This window comes from Lathyrus oleraceus, chromosome 4 (genome assembly GCF_024323335.1).
Source record: "Lathyrus oleraceus cultivar Zhongwan6 chromosome 4, CAAS_Psat_ZW6_1.0, whole genome shotgun sequence".
Taxonomy (NCBI): Eukaryota; Viridiplantae; Streptophyta; class Magnoliopsida; order Fabales; family Fabaceae; genus Lathyrus; species Lathyrus oleraceus.
The window spans coordinates 209,165,035-209,183,211 of NC_066582.1; the positions used below are offsets into that span (position 1 = coordinate 209,165,035).

The window sequence follows — 18,177 nt, forward strand, 5'->3', positions numbered from 1 at the left end:
TTCATTTTAGAAGTTGAGGAAAATTGCTTGTTCAATGATGATGGCCCAAAATGACCTATAATGTTTCCTCTTGGAACATGCCCTTGCGAGTTGAATTTGACATTTCTCAAAGAATCAAAGTTGGATAAGACATCTTGAAATTGATAATGAAACTTTGATGACCTTTATCTCATAAACATTGAGAAAGTTATGGTCCTTGGAAGTTGACCTCTTAACTAGGACACAAACAAAATGACCTATAATCTTTATCCATAAAAAAATGACTTTCCAAGCAAAACTAGCTCTTGATGTCAACATGAAAGTTGTTTGGAATGTCATATGGAGTAAATTTTATCTTGGAATAATTTTCATATGTCAAACATTATAGGAGATAGGATCCGGGGAACCGCAGTTTTGACTAGTTGACTTTCTCTGGTCAACGTCATTGAACCAACTTGCAAACTTGAAGTTATCTTGATCTTTTGGACTCATGGAGGATCATATATGCATAATATGATGTATAATGAAGTATCCCTTAAATATTTGGCCAATTGTTGAAGAAACTTTCTGAGGAAGTCACACAAGATACCTAGAAGAATTAGGGCTTCCAAGGCAAACAAGCTTCAAACTCTTGATGAATTCTTGACCAAAATGATAAATTAAGAATATGGGGATCCATATATGATGTTTAGAACCATTGTGAACCATCTATTAATTTATCTCCTCGCATTGAATGTCTCAAATCCTAGATGTGAGCTTGATAGGGCATAGGTGAATGCACACACTACCTACAAAAGAAACAAAGATATACATAGACATATTTTTGGTATTTTGGTTAGTAAACAAAAGAAAGGTAAAGTATGAAACAATCAAATATGCTTGGTGATCTCTCCCAATGCAAACCCAATGATTGAGGGGTAAAGAAGATGCCAAGGTGTGATCCCAAAGTCAATGCAAATGATGAGATAGCATGAGGGATCTTAGGGTCAAAATTGGGGTCTTACAATAACCATGCTTCAAGAAGCAAGTATTCACCGTATGATTTGTTCTTCCACAGTGAGTACAAACTCTATGGAACCCTTTTTAAGAGTGAAATCCTTTGCCTTTGGAAAACTGTGAACCTTTGCCATTGGAATTTATTAGCAATGTTGAATTATGAGCATTGACATGTAATGCAGTAACTGCATAATTAGTGAATTTATTGGCAATATTGAATTCAATTCACGTTCTTGCTAAATAACCAAAGGAAAGGCCTTGTCTATGTGAGGTAGAAGATTCATCGCCATTATTTGGGATTTGGAGTGTGCAAATTGCTCATTTAACCCTTTCAAAAACCTGATAACATAATCTTGCTCACGATACGCTTTAGCAGAATTAACAACACCACGTGAGCAAGTAAAGTAGCAGGTACAATAGGGAAGCGGGCAATAATTCTCAAGTTCATCCCATAACATTTTCAATTGATTAAAATAGTCAGAAACATCGAGTGTACCTTGGCAGAAACGATATAGCTGAAATGCGGAAAACATCACTCCACGAAAACCTAATTTGAAGATTCTTCCAAACTATCGAAGTAGTGTCGATCCATAACACCGATTTCGCAATTGATTCAGAAATCGACCTTTGAGTCCAAGAAAGCACCACAGTGTTGCATTGAATCCACTGAGCATAAAGAGGATCATAAACGAAAGGTTTGGGAAACGATCCATCGATGAATTTTTGCTTGTTCTTCGAAATCAATGCAATGTGCATTGAACGGGATCAGATGTGGTAATTCTTGTTGTCCAATGATTGAGCAACAAGAATCAACGAGAGACTTTCGTTTGGTGCAAATAGTAGGAGTTTGTAGAATTCGTCGCAAAATTGGAATAGCTCTGATGATCCATATAAGTAATGTAGTAAAGATGCGCAAAAAAAGAAGAAAATATCCAAGACATGAACGAAGAAGAAGAAAGAAGAACGGTCACCAAAGCTCATTAAGCTCTGGTACCATATTGATATTACAAGAAGAGGAGAATTGGGAAAGAATATTTTCCATTATACTTGAATATAGTTACATACATGGAGCTGTTTATAAATATACATAGCAATGTGCAGTTCTACTATAACTAACGCATAGTAGTTATGTTGATATAACTTTTTTTCAAAATTTGTTTCCTGTAATATGTTGTAACGCAAGTTTATTTTATCAAAAGCGCAATCAAACTTATACCAAGTCCTGATTGGACTAGATGGTTACAAAAATCAACTCATATTATGCAGATCATTAGTAGGGAATCCCAAAAAAAAGTTGCACGTGGATTTAAAAAAACAAAGATTATGAGTTAACCAATATGGATTAAAGCATAAATTAGTAGCTGATAATTGTGTAGAGCATGTTTTTCCAAAGTGTAAAGCCAAATTCTTCGCTACTTTCCGCTGTTTCTTTTCTGCTTAAAGACAGAAAAGGGAGCTTATAAAAGCACCCTATTGGCTATGACCTTCACTGCTTCCATTCAAACACTTAACTTGATTTTCTCATCTTTTTGCAAAAACTTCACATGCAAACAAGTTAATTTTTCTTCTTCAATTTTGAGAAAAAAAAAACTTGAAATATACTAAAAAGAATTAAACAGCTATCTATCTCCATGTCTAACCCATTCTTGAGTTTGTGTTTTCTTTCTCTCATTCTTGCTCTCACTTTGTTCTTCTTTTTCGTCCAAAGAAAGAAAACAAAGTTTTATCTTCCACCAGGAAAAATGGGGTGGCCTTTTATAGGAGAAACCATTGGTTATTTGAAGCCTTATTCAGCCACTACAATGGGAGAATTTATGGAGAATCACATAGCAAGGTAAATATAATTAATTACTATCAGCACCCCCTCCCTCCAAACAAAAAGTACTACTACTAGTACTACACTTTAATTAAAACTTGTCCTATATGTGCAGGTATGGTACAATTTACAAGTCAAACTTGTTTGGAGAACCAGCAATTGTATCAGCAGATGCAGAGTTCAATAAGTTCATATTACAAAATGATGGAAAATTGTTTGAGGTTAGTTATCCTAGAAGCATTGGTGGAATACTTGGGAAATGGTCAATGTTGGTTTTAGTAGGTGACATGCATAGAGACATGAGGAATATTTCACTTAATTTTATGAGCCATGCTAGGCTTAAAACACATTTTTTGAAAGATATGGAGAATCATACCCTTTTGGTTTTAAGCTCTTGGAAAAATAATTGCACATTCTCAGCTCAAAGTGAAGCAAAAAAGGTAAAAATAAATAAATTTCTTGGTTCTTGTAAAAATTTTATATCTATTTTTCTAGTTAAATAAAAGTTTCCTCTCTCTCTCTTTCTCTTTTAAATGCATGCAGTTCACTTTCAATTTAATGGCGAAACAAATCATGAGTTTGGATCCATGGAATCTTGAGACAGAAGAGTTGAAAAAAGAGTATGTCTCTTTTATGAAAGGTGTTGTTTCTGCTCCTTTGAATTTGCCAGGAACTGCATACAGAAAGGCATTAAAGGTAATAATAATATCTAAGTTCAGAAATTGGTATCTATGCAGAGACATTAATCTGACTGCAAAAACGCAGATTCAAACTCGCGACATCTCATTTATTTATCTTTAAAATGATATAATTCTAATCATTAGACTACTTGAAAAAAAAAATATATGAAATATTTGTTGATATTTTTTTAATTGATAATAATTTTTTTTACAGTCTAGGAACACCATATTGAAGTTCATAGAGGGAAAAATGGAAGAGAGAGTCAAAAGAAGACAAGAGGGAAAAAAAGGGTTGGAAGAAAATGATCTATTAAATTGGGTTATGAAGCATTCAAATCTTTCTACTGAACAAATTCTTGACTTGATTCTGAGTTTGCTTTTTGCTGGTCATGAAACATCATCTATAGCTATATCTTTAGCCATTTACTTTTTGCCTGGTTGTCCTCAAGCTATGCAACAATTAAGGGTAAGTTTGTGACAAAAATATACCTGCAATATTTTCTAATAACATGTGTTTATTTTTTACTGTTCACCTTTACATACAATAAAAAGTTGTACAACTTTACAACTATATTAATTCTAGTTTTTTTTTAAAATAATAGGAAGAACACAGAGAAATAGTCAGATATAAAAAGAAAGTCGGAGAGGTTGAACTAACTTGGAATGATTATAAAAATATGGAATTTACTCATTGTGTAAGTCATTACTAATTTATTTTTAATTCATAAATAATTATTGTTTTATATTTAAATGGTACTATATTAAATAAAAAATACTAATATGCTATTTGTTTTGTCATTTACTTGAAAAGGTTGTGAATGAAACACTAAGATTGGGAAATGTTGTGAGGTTCCTCCATAGAAAGGCTATCAAAGATGTTTGGTACAAAGGTAAGTAAAAGAGAATAATATCTCCTTTAGTCCTATTCTATTTATTTAGAAAAAATTGATTTTTAGAATCATTGATTCAACTATATTATTTATTCAATAAATATAAAAAATATTTTTTTCTATAAATAAGACTCATTTGGGATCTTATGTTTTTCTTTTACTTTTGATGACAATAGACACATCAATCATGATAGATTTTACTATAATGTAGAACTTGTCAAAGATTCTATTATGGAAAGAAGAAAAAGAAAGAGGAAAGGTTGGTTTAGGTGTTATAATAAAAAGGAAATATGAGTATTGAAAATGTCTGTTTGTGTTTGAAAGGTTATGACATTCCATGTGGATGGAAAGTTCTTCCAGTGATCTCAGCGGTGCATTTAGATCCTTCAAATTTTGACCAACCTCAACACTTCAATCCATGGAGATGGCAGGTAACTTTTACTCATAACTTTTTTTATTTATGTTTATTAAAAACAATGTTTTTAAATACTCCAATTTATAACACAAAAAGATTAATGAGCAGTAATTAATTGAACATAGAAAAGCTCACTGTGATGAAGTGTCGTAATCGGCGAAGAAGGATATTGTAAACATATGGTCCCACTTGATGCAACCATGATACCAATGACCTATTTTTGTGCACGTGTGGGCAGGGCCCTATGATTTCAGTACAAATTAATGTCTGTAAATGTGGGCCTTTCACTTGCACGTGCATTTGTGCTTGTCCTTTTCCTTTCTCATGTTTTTTTAAGTAACTTTATCAAACTAAGTAAGCAAAAGCTTTTGGAATTATATTAGAAAATACACATAAAAAATTGGTAATTGAGGATCAAGTACGCACACACATTGGACACGACAGTGACAATGATATAGTCAAAAATGTCTAGTCGAATAGGTGTTAGCATATGATATAGATACAAACACGATTTTATTTTAAAAATATAAGTGTTATAGAGATAATTGAGATGAAGTTGTTTAAATACTCTGAAGATTCAATATATATACCGACTCACATGCTAGAGTATCTGGTATTTGAGTATGTGTGAGCTGATCTATTGAATGTGTATGAACTTTGATGTTCTGATATGTAGTAGTTGTGATGTGTGTTGACTACTTATATGATTGACAATTACCAACTATGTTTGTGTGCATGTTGATTAGTCGTGTGTCTGAGTGTATGTTCTATTTGCAGGCTAATAGTAAAAATGGAAATTGTGGAAACACTAGTAACTTTATGCCATTTGGAGGAGGACCAAGGCTATGTGCAGGATCGGAGTTAGCTAAACTTGAAATGGCAGTTTTCATACACCATATCATCTTGAACTATAATTGGGAGCTAGTTGATGTTGTTGAACAACCTACTGCATATCCTTTTGTTGAATTTCCTAAAGGTCTAAAAATCAGAGTTCAAACCCAAACCCAAGTCCAATCTGTAATATGAACATCTCTTATATTGAAGACATGAAGAAGCAATTATTATTACAAAAAAACATATATTAGATAATTTTATTTCTCGTTACTATACATGTACACATTTGTAAATTTTATGTGTTTGATTTATAAGGTCAGTACTACTACATGTATATCAGTATGATGTGTACTTTTTCATCGTCGTTGTAATGTTCTTTTGTATTTTATATGCAATGCAAACATCTAATAATTTCTAATGTTTATTATATTACATACTATTTTATTCATAACTTTCGAGTATGATGATTTTAGTTTTTTTTTCACGTGTAGTTGGTGGTTTGGTTCATGAGAAATCCTGAACTGAATTAGATGGTTTGTTAAACCTGAACTAGTATGAAAGGTAATTGCACCAACTATATATGTTGAGGTTTTGAACCAAACAATTTTTTTTAGTTGAGTTTGCCTTTTGTGATATCAACCGTTTTAAATTGTTATTGCCATTATTAATTATTAATTAGGAACATTTCCTAAAGTATTTAAAACACAACTAAATTGTTAACCATGACATTTATCACTTTAACAAATGAATTGATATGGAAGTGTAAAAAGTAATTGACTTAAGATAATTGCAAAGTCCAAAGACACTTTGAGTCCAAAGGTTGGTTGATTATGTGAGGAATCAATTAGGATGTCACGTCTAAATGTTGTATTTTATATGCAATGCAAACATCTAATAATATCTAATGCTTATTAAATTACGTATTATTTTATTCATAACTTTCGAGTATGATGATTTTAGTTTTTTTTTCACGTATAGTTGGTGGTTTGGTTCATGAGAAATCCTGAACTGAATTAGATGGTTTGTTAAAACTGAACTAGTATGAAAGGTAATTGCACGAACTATATATGTTGAGGTTTTGAACCAAACAATTTTTTTTAGTTGAGTTTGTCTTTTGTGATACAAATTGTTTCAAATTGTTATTGCTATTATTAAGTATTAATTAGGACCATTTCCTAAAATATTTAAAACCCGACTAAATTGTTAACCATGACATTTATCACTTTAACAAATGAATTGATTATGTGAGGAATCAATTAGGATGTCACGCCTAAATATTGTATTTTATATGCAATGCAAACATTTAATAATCTCTAATGTTTATTATATTACGTATTATTTTATTCATAACTTTCGAGTATGATGATTTTAGTTTTTTTTCCACGTGTAGTTGGTGGTTTGGTTCATGAGAAATACTGAACTGTGTTAGATGGTTTGTTAAAACTGAACTAGTATGAAAGGTATTGCACTAACTATATATGTTGAGGTTTTGAACCAAACAATTTTTTTAAGTTGAGTTTGCCTTTTGTGATACAAACAGTTTCAAATTGTTATTGCTATTATTAAGTATTAATTAGGACCATTTCCTAAAATATTTAAAACCCAAGTAAATTGTTAATCATGACATTTATCACTTTAAGAAATGAATTGATATGGAGGTGTAAAAAGTAATTGGACTTAAGATAAATGCAAAGTCCAAAGACACTTTGAGTCCAAAGGTTGGTTGATTATGTGAGGAATCAATTAGGATGTCAAGCCTAAATGTTGTATTTTATATGGATTGCAAACATCTAATAATCTCTAATGCTTATTATATTACGTATTATTTTATTCATAACTTTCGAGTATGATGATTTTAGTTTTTTTTTCACGTGTGGTGGTTTGGTTCATGAGAAATACTGAACTAAATTAGATGGTTTGTTAAAACTGAACTAGTATGAAAGATAATTGCACCAATTATATATGTTGAGGTTTTGAACCAAACAATTTTTTTTAGTTGAGTTTGCCTTTTGTGATACAAACTATTTCAAATTGTTATTGCTATTATTAAGTATTAATTAGGACCATTTCCTAAAATATTTAAAACCCAACTAAATTGTTAACCATGATATTTATCACTTTAACAAATGAATTGATATGGAGGTGTAAAAAGTAACTGGACTTAAGATAATTGCAAAGTCCAAAGACACTTTGAGTCCAAAGGTTGGTTGGTTATGTGAGGAATCAATTAGGATGTCACGCCTAAATGTTGTGATTACATGCTTTCTTTCCACTTCCAAATTATGTTGCAATAATTTGTTTAATTTCCTTGTATTCTAAATTTTATTGTCATGAGATTATGGATTTGTGGCCATGTGACAATCACTATTGTAACTAATTCAAGGCTATATAGTCAAGGAAGATTGATTGAAAGATTAGGCGAGAATTTAATAAACTTTATCCCTCTTATTTTTCTCTTCTTTTTGGAGTTTCCTATACTCTCAATAGCTATATTTGCACTCTTATCATTTAGTGCTTTCATCTCCTTTGCTTTTTGACGGCTCCAAAAATCAAATGTGTTGACGAACCTGATTCGTCTCAGGAAACATTTCTTACCCAGTTACGCGAAATGAAATTTGTAGTGAATGTTATCACGCAACAATAAGGATAGTTCCAAACTTTCCTTTTTCAACAACTCCTTGCACTCAAACGCGAACAACTTACATCATCTGAAACAATTCCTTAGAAAATCCCATCGAAATCATCATCATTACTCGAATTACCCAAAATATTCATTCCTTCTTACAATGGTTCTAATGATTTAGACTAGATCTTTCAAGCTAAAAACTATTTCACCCTCACCGATACATCACCAACGCAACGACTGACGCTTGATTTATTCTTTCGCAAGGGACTAACATTATAGTGGTTTAAATGGATGCACTCTAACCACATATTGTCCACATGGGAAGCGTTTCTCTGCCTCCTTGAGATTCGCTTTGGACCTTCATCGTATGAAAACTATTAGGCAGAACTCTACAAAGCCTATCAAATTGGTTTCATCACCGATTGCCAACACCTATTCAGAACACTTTCCAACCGCATCTCAAGCCTTTCACCCACCTCCTTCCTGAATTGATTTCTTTCTGGTCTTAGATAAGACATCCACCGCGAGCTCACCATTCTCCACCCATCCCCCCCCCCCTAAGCAATGGATCTTGCCAAACTTATTTAGGCCAAAATTCATGATTCCAAATCACCCTTCCCTCGTCTAACTCTTCGTCCATCACATACACCATCCCTTATGGTTTCCCATATGACCAATTAACCCCTACCTCACCAAATCAAATGCCTCTCATTGGACAAGCAACAAGATCGCAGGGCCAAGAGATTGTGTTTTAACTATGAGGACCGTTTTCACCTAGGTCACAAATGCACTCGTAAGTAGTTTCTAGTGCCCTTGGGAGATGATGTCGATGACACAATGGACGTACGAGTAGTGGATTCCATTCCAGATGATGATTCTTTTGAAATTCTAGCAGATGCTACCTCTAGTGAAAACTTCAAATTATCCCAGACCGTATTGGATGGATTACCATCACCAAACACCTTGTGTGTTCAAGGTAGTATATATTCGTAACTTGTCATCATTATTCTGGTCGACTATGGTAACTCGCATAATATTATGCAGCCTCTGACAACATAATTCATAGATATTTTGGTTATGACCATCACACATTTATTCGTTATAATGGGAAACAAAGACACCATTATCTGCTCTGGTTCGTGTTCAGGTATGGCAGTGAACTGCACCAGACAGTCGTTTCAAATGTCTTTCTTAATCCTCCTTATCCATGGGGCGAGCTTGGTCCTTGGGGTACAATAGCTCCAAACTTTAGGTGACTTTCTATCTAATTACTTAGTACCTTCATCCAATTTACTCACAACAAATATATTATTACCCTTATCGGAACTACCCTTAGCTACACTGACTCCAACCAATTTTTCTCAATTTTCTCGATTTATTTCACATCCTAGATCGTATTTATCCACACCATCACTATGACGTCGGATGACTCTTCTCCTACCAACCTAACAAACCCTGTATTAAACCATCCAAATTTCTCCATTAATCACATTCTCTAAAAAAAATCCCCCATAACTAACATTGAGGCGGTGACAATACACATATACTCCATCATCCATCCATTCAAACTTCGGAGGAAATTCATTTGTTTTACGTAACAATTTCTAAGTATTTATAAACTTTTAATAAGATTGGCTCTTTTTATTTTACTTTATCCACCATCTCATCATTATAATATCGTTTATAATTTGACAAACCTTAATAAAGATCGATTTTATGTTATCACACATCCAATTATATGTCTTACTACTTTCAATAAAACTTGTGCATATATCCCACCAAATATAGATATACTTCTCAATGATTGTCTTTTTTCTTTTAAGCAAGATCAATAAATGTGCAATTGGATCCTTTGATCAACTTTCCATTAATGAGGAATTTGTTCAATTCTCCCTCCGATCTCATATATGAGAATATATAAAAAAATCACTTTAAAAAAATTTTGAACGCACGTTATTCCTAGACTTTTTTAATTCTCTTGCACTCTTTTTAATTTTATCCTTATTTTTTATTTTAAAAATCGTTATAAATATAAAAATATTAAAACAAAAATAAGTATATTTAGAATAATAACATCTATAATCTATAACTACCTATAACGTGGACGTATTATTTTGGGGTGACCTATTTTCTTTCCAATTATACCATTATTCCAACCAATCCATTATCAATCACGTATCCTTATTTATAGATTACCGTTACCAATCAAAATATTCAAATTTTTCATTTAATTTAATTTAAAAAAATAGTATTATCATGATTACCATACACAACACACTTATCAAAAACAAATTAAAAATTAAAAATTAAAAATTTAGAGAGAAAATAAAAGAAAAAAAAGAAAAAAATGATGTTGTTGTTGGATTTAGTGATTGAGAAGTTTATTATAATCTTTCAAATATTTAATGCAGGTTTCCCAATTGAGATTTTTTAAGACAATGCTCCCAAGATGACAATCAGGTTCTCAATATCTATAATCATCAACTCTCTCATGGTCTTTGTACGTGTATGGTGATCTTCTTTATCGTTGACAATTAAAATATTCATCTAACTGTCACTCACTTAACTCTAAATCTATTCTTATTCTCATAATTGAAATTGAAGTCTATTACAATTCATTTGTTCTTATTCTGTTTTTAATCTTTTCCTTTTATATATTATCATTTTTGTTTTTTAATTATTCCTATAGTTTCTTTTGACAAAATTTCTATCATATTATTTCTATCTTTCACTTTTGTGTAGTGTTCTGTCAATTTTTGACAAAATTTTAAATAAGAACTTTGTAAATATTCATAGTTAAGTTTCTATCTTAAATTGCAATAAACCTTTGTTATTTTGTAAGATTTATTCGGTGAATATTCATTAATTAATGCGTGTTTTCCCTCTACTATATTTTGAGAGATTATAAATTACCTATGTTAGAAAAATGATTAATCGCTACTATTCTTTTTTCTTTTTTTTCTTTTGCTTTTTATTAATATCGCAAAAAAAATTATTAGGTATCAAATTATAAATATTTTTTTCTTATTTTTCTTAGTTCAACTTATCAATTTTGTTCTCTATCATAATAGAAAAAGTTAATTTGATTGAAAAAAGAGTGAAGAAAAAAATAAAATAAAAGAGTATTCATAAAAACATACAAAAAGACATGAGAATGCTTATGACAACGTTGAGATCAAATACCACTTATATTAACATCAAAATTAAACAAAAAAAATTGTTTATATTTTGACGTGTATGTTAAAAAAAACCGACAAACATACACAGAAGTATAAAATTTAAAGATATTAGACCAGTTTGTTTTAACTTTAAAAAAATAGATTTTTTCTTTATATTTTTGAAAATGGATTTTACAAAAATATTTTTTAAAATATTACAAGTTTTTCTAAATTTGTTTTTTATAAATTAAAAGATTGAATTATTCATTCTATAACATAAATATACATTATTAAAGATCAAAACATAGTTAAAATCACAATTTTTTTAAAAAATTGTATTTTAAAAATGATTTTTATGAAAAGCTATTTGAAATAGCTTCAAAATTAAGTGATTTTTTGAAAATTTGATATCCAAAAAAAGTTTCGATAAAATGATAAAATACCTAAAATAACATTTTAAGAATAACTATTCAAACCGAATTTTTATTTGAAACTTTTATAAAAAGTTTCTTTGTAAAAAAATTTTATATTAAAATATATAACACTATAAAAATCATTTTTAGAAAAAGTCAAAACAAACGGGCCCACTATCACACGATTTAGAGTGTGAAATCTATTCTATGAGGATATACACTTAGAGATACTGTATAAGTAGCAAATGCTTAATTCCAAATCTGCTTATATGGACTTAGCATATGGGTATGTTAATTTAGAGTGTGAAATATGGAGTGTGAAATATATTCTTAGAGCCCTTACTGGCCTGGTCATCCATATAAGGGTAGTTGCCATATATGGCAATAGTAAAATCATCCATATAGAGGTTATACACTTCAAATTTAAGTGTCATGCTTCTATTTTCTTTTTAATTTTATTTATTTCTCAGTCATCTTAATTTTTTGTTGACCTTTTTCTATTTTGTATATTTGTTTTTCAATTTCATTTCTATTTAATCACGATTTTTTATAATTATTTTTTTTACATATTTTTTTTGTTTTTGATGTTTGATTACAAGTGAATTAACTATTACATTTGCAAAAAATGTTCTTTATAAAGTTGGTCAATAACGTGAATTGAAAGGAAAATAAGAGATTTAGAAAAAAAATAGAAAATAAAAATAGATATTCAAATGAAAATAGGGAGAAACTTAATAATACAAAAGATAAAATTGGTTGAAAAAGATAGAAATGTTTATTTATTTCCTTATAATTAATATGATAAATATTCACGTTTTAGTAAATTATTACTTAAATATATGAGAGAGAGGGAGGGAGGGAGGTGATCGCGTTTGACTGAAATGTCTATAGGATTCTTGACTGCAAGTGCACAGTCGTATCGCGTAGTTTTAAAGATTATCGAACTCAAAGGACTAATAATCGAACTTACCTTATCTAATGTTACTATGTAAATCTAAGGCTGAGGATCTCTCTAGGAGTTGAGGGACGAAAAGAAACAACTTCTAACGAAAACAAAATTTTAATAAAAATATTTAATAGCGGGATATCGGTATGTAACACATCAAACCTCGGGGATTCGATAGATAGTTGGTGTAATCTTAAACATCAAAATATTCTTCGGTAGAAATTATTTATTTAAAAGACTTTGTCTCACGCTCTCGTTTTTATTGACTCTGATCATACTCTTAAACCAGAATGCTTTGCACTCGCTGTCTCATTTGAATTAAAAATAATTTTTAGAAATAAATAAAATTTAATTAATCCTAAAGTGTTCTCGTTGTATTTAGGATTAATGCCTAGTTTCAGCTATCCGGTTAAAATCTCAAACTCTCGTTTTTATTGACCGTAACCTTTGTTTGCTTTGCACTCTCGTACGAAAAACAATTTTGAATTTAGAACAAGAAACTATAACCGGAAAATAATATTTTATAAAAGTCAACACCAATTATTTACGAATCTCGTCATTTCGACGGTCTTTGCATACCGATATCGATTGGTTTAGCCGAACATGGATTCGGGAACAAAGATGATTTTCTGATAATTAAACATAAGATAAGGCATAAATAATTAAAATAGCAATTAAAATAAAACCTGGAATATAAACCGAAAACTTGGAATGAATGTTGATTCTTGAATTCAAACAATGTCGGCACGCTTTGGCAATCGGGTACACCGTTACAATCAAATTCGGTTGCTTAAAACAAAAATCGTAATAGTCCCCAATGTGGAGAATCTATCACTTTACAGGTAATAGTCCCCAATGTGGAGAATCTATCACTTTACAGGTAAATATCTGCTTATAAGAAATGCTAACAATAAAATCTGACTAAAAATGCACAACCCCTGGTCTCTGAAGACCGAAGTCTCCATATATATTCTTCACTCCTCCTTAAAAGTAACCTTGAATATCTACTAGTGAGGAGCAGTTTGTTGAACGAGCAAAAACCGAACGTGGAGAAAAGTGTGGAGAGGAACAAGGAGGAGTGGTGATCGGGAAAATAGCAAGTGTACTATTTTGCCTTTTATAGTAATAATGGGGAAATTCCCCGAATGTCGATCGCAAGGACTGCACGTTAGTATTGAGTTTAAATTATCATTCAATTAAACAAAAAATATTAATTTGGTTTTTTTAGCGTAAAAAGAAAGTAATAAAGTGATCCGCTGTCGCACACGGGTCAAAAACGAGTAATAAAATATAGTAAACGGGAAGCGACACCTCGAGTATCGTATCGCAAGGATTCTTGTATTATTCTTAACCTAATGAAATCGATTTAAGGGGGGTTTATGTTTTAGTGGTCGATTTAGAAAACAAAGCAAAAAAAGTGCTTAAAATAAGCGATTATAAAATAAGTCAATCTACTGTTTTCGGTTTCCGGCTAATCATTGGTTTTTACCTACCAATTCCCTAAGCGGCTTCAATCTCTATTCGATTCAAATTCGATTGACAAGCGCAATAGATATATGACAGATTTATATTTCTATATTCCGAATTAAGCAAACGGATAAATACAATCGTGAATTAAGCAAACACGATTTACAAACGCAATTTAACGACAAAGCGACGAAAACGGCGATTAATAGTTAGGAATGCAATCATATAAATTTAATCAAAACAATTCCATAAAATACAGATTAAGTAAATGAAATTTTATAGAATAGAATTGAAAGAGAACGAAATTAAATTGATAGAATAAAAACTCAAAGCCTTGGAAATTCGGTTATAGAAGATTGACTCTAGGAGATTAGTTCTTATTCATTATCGCACAAAAGCAAAAAGTTATTGTGAATAATGTGTATTTGCTACAGTACTGCGGCTTCCCTTTTAAACAGAATAAGGGTTTCACTAATATTTCAAACTGGGCCGGAAAACCTAAACTCGGTCCAACAAATGGCCCAAAAGAAAATATTTCCTAAAATACGAAACTTCAACGAATTAATTGAGACGTCTTCACTCCGAATCAACTTTTGTCTTCAACATAAAAGTTGTAGCTCTTTCTCTTATCTTTCCAACTACTGGTAGCACGCCTCGATCCGATACTCCTATCTCCAGTTATGAATTTATTCGTGCAGAATGCTAATGCTGAAAATAAACTGCGAAAAACAAATAAGTGTAAAAATAAGATAAATTATAAAAACACAATAAAAGGGAAAAATAACCAAACTAAAACATGGAAATGCATAAGTATAAATATAGAAGAATGTGCATCAAAATGCACTGATCAAATTCCCCCACACTTGAACTTTTGCACTCCGAGCAAAATTTAAAATAAAACAAAGAAAACACAAACACATCATTAGTTACTCATCCTAGGCTACAAGTCTTCTTCGGTTAAGTTTGCATCGATAGGTACTAATCTTGCACACTAAGGATATCGTAGGAACACTAATCCACAATTGTGTAGTCATAAACCTCCTAAATACACAAATCAACTCGAATCATGTTATTATGTTAAAGCCTAACTTACTCATCCTTCTTTTTGCTCTTTTTCATTCAGGCGCAATCACATTAAGCCCGTTATCTCCACACACCCATAGCAAGGAGACCGGTTAGTGACTCTGATCCTTTTTAAATGGGATTCTAGTACTTACGTGGCATAACCCTTTGCTTACTCAATTGTAGTTGCGGGGGATCGGACCGTAATCCACCCTACCAAGTTCAGCACCAGAAACCGCTGAACCAACTGACAACGAGTCTTATTTTCAATTTTTTTTGAAGGTTCTACATCCGTTGGGTTAAGTGACCGGGTGAGGGTCACCAAACTTAGAAGGTGCACTCCCTTTTCTTTCTCTTTTTTTTTTCTTTTTATTTTTCGGAACACATACTTATATTCATCGGTTTCCATGCGTAGATTATGTGTGAGATGGTGCTGACTGCTGAAATAAACTACTCAAGAGTTGTCAGAGAATGAGAATTTAAGGCTAAAACATAATATGAATTCGAATCAATTTCCATATGCAGGAGACTTACGGTGTTAAGACGATACCGATCTTGTGAATTTTTCCCAAGTCTCCGCAAACTAATCTCAAATTAGTCAGTCTATAGCCTAAAACTTTCAAGAAGATGCATTTTTTTTAATTTAGCAACTAAATACCAAAAACAGAGAAAAACTGAAAAACAAAATAAACAAAACAAAAGAAATAAATGGTTCCCTCCCCCACACTTAAAACATACATTGTCCTCAATGAAATACCATAAATATAAAATAAGTGTGGGAGAAAGGAAAGAACACACCCGAGGAGTCAAGGAAAATAAGTGATTGCATAAGCAGCCTTTCCCAAAGAGAGTTCTTCTGCAGTCTCTTCTTCCAAAGTCGGGTTCTCATGTAGTAGCTTTGGGTAGTGTCCATTGACCTTGAAATTTTGATTAGTGTATTCGCCTTGTGTTCCAGGATCAAAGAAGAATTTTTGATAAGTAAAAGTGTTGAATGGGCGCGTGAAAGTGATCTCCTTTTTCATAACACCAAGAGTTAAAGGATTACGGGGTTGCCTCACTACTTTTGTTTCATCTTTAAGTGAGATCTTATACATACATATGGATGGGCTAATATCACGAGTGTCAGCTAAGGTCCATCTAATTCCCTTCTTATGTTTCTGCTTAAGTTGAAGCTTTGATGAATAATATAAATCCTCAGGAAATGGTTTAGGCTCTAAACAATGTGGTTGCTCAATGGATGGTATGTTTGGGGCAACCGAAATGTCAAGAGCTTCAGCTACATAAACAACTTTATTTACAATATCACCCTGCAAGGCAGCATCAATCTCAACACAAACAACACAAAGGTTAGTGTTAGTACAATCATCACATGAGTAAATATCATCAATACTAGATAAATTTGGAAAATCAGCTGAAAACAAATCAGAATAAGCTTCAGCAACAACTTCAGAGAGCAACTCTATTTGAAAAACAGAATGCTCTTCCTCGTCAATCTTCTTATTTTCCAGTACTCTTTGTGGGAAAGGGATTGATGATACATACTTTTTTCCAACCTCAATAATAATAGGATGTTCTGGTTCTGTAACTTTTTCGGATCTCAAGGAAATTGCACTCACATTAGAGCCTTTTGGATTAACTATTGTTTGGGCATGTAGTTGGCTTGATCCTTGAGCTTGTTGCATGACATTTATTGAAGTGGCAAGTTGTCCAATTTGTGTTTGCAAAGTCCGAATACTATAATATGTTTGTTGTTGAAATTGGAGACTATTTACAATCATTTGCTTGACAAGTTCCTCTAGTGAAGGTTCAGAAGGTGAAAAGGTGGTTACTTGTGGAGGGTTATATGGTGGTGGTGGTGGAATGGGTAGCATCAATTGTTTCACTAAAGAGGTAAGTTCATCAATTCTAGTTTCTAGAGCCTTGCTGGAAGAAGAAACCTGAATCTCATTCACACGTTTTGCTTGGACCACAAAATTATCCCTTGTTATGAACTGTTGGGAGTTAAGTGACATGTTCCCAATCAAGGATTTGACAGCAATATGATATTCAAAACACAAAGCATTATAATCAACATCAGGGACAACAAGTTCTCTCAGAGTTCTTTGGTTAGGCATGTTAAACTTAATAGAAAAGAAAAAAAATCAACAAAATAATGAGAAAACACAACTGATCATACTCTTTGTCTCACACTCTCGTTTTTATTGACTCTGATCATACTCTTAAACCATAATGCTTTGCACTCGCTGTCTCATTTGAATTAAAAATAATTTTTAGAAATAAATAAAATCTAATTAATCCTAAAGTCCTCTCGTTGTATTTAGGATTAATTCCTAGTTTGAGCTATCCGGTTAAAATATCAAACTCTCGTTTTTATTGACCGTAACCTTTGTTTGCTTTGCACTCTCGTACGAAAAACAATTTTGAATTTAGAACAAGAAACTATAACCGGAAAATAATATTTTATAAAAGCCAACACCAATTATTTACGAATCTCGTCATTTCGACGGTCTTCGCATACTGATATCGATTGGTTTAGCCGAACATGGATTCGGGAACAAAGATGATTTTATGATAATTAAACATAAGATAAGGCATAAACAATTAAAATAGAAATTAAAATAAAACCTGGAATATAAACCGAAAACTTGGAATGAATGTTGATTCTTGAATTCAAACAATACAGGCACGCTTTGGCAATCGGGTACACCGTTACAATCAAATTCAGTTGCTTAAAACAAAAATTGTAATAGTCCCCAATGTGGAGAATCTATCACTTTACAGGTAATAGTCCCCAATGTGGAGAATCTATCACTTTACAAGTAAATATCTGCTTAAGAAATGCTAACAATAAAATCTGACTAAAAATGCACAACCCCTGGTCTCTGAAGACCGAAG

The 18,177-nt window shown here is 31.8% G+C and overlaps 1 protein-coding gene across 1 annotated transcript; it reads left to right on the plus strand.

Annotated features, from left to right (window-relative positions):
* Positions 1-2,371: 2,371 nt before the first annotated feature.
* LOC127135353 (cytochrome P450 90B1) lies at positions 2,372-6,021 on the plus strand. Its single transcript, XM_051062088.1, has 8 exons — positions 2,372-2,809; positions 2,907-3,231; positions 3,335-3,487; positions 3,686-3,937; positions 4,074-4,166; positions 4,283-4,361; positions 4,686-4,792; positions 5,554-6,021. Exons 1-8 carry the CDS (start codon positions 2,607-2,609, stop codon positions 5,800-5,802), a joined length of 1,461 nt encoding a protein of 486 aa, XP_050918045.1. The 5' UTR covers positions 2,372-2,606; the 3' UTR covers positions 5,803-6,021.
* The last annotated feature ends 12,156 nt before the right edge of the window (positions 6,022-18,177 follow it).

Coding starts and splice junctions, on each gene's coding strand:
- LOC127135353 (XM_051062088.1), top strand. CDS start 2,607: ATGTCTAACCCATTCTTGAGTTTGTGTTTTCTTTCTCTCATTCTTGCT. Junction 3,232..3,334: donor CTCAAAGTGAAGCAAAAAAG/GTAAAAATAAAT, acceptor AAATGCATGCAG/TTCACTTTCAATTTAATGGC. Junction 3,938..4,073: donor AAGCTATGCAACAATTAAGG/GTAAGTTTGTGA, acceptor TTAAAATAATAG/GAAGAACACAGAGAAATAGT.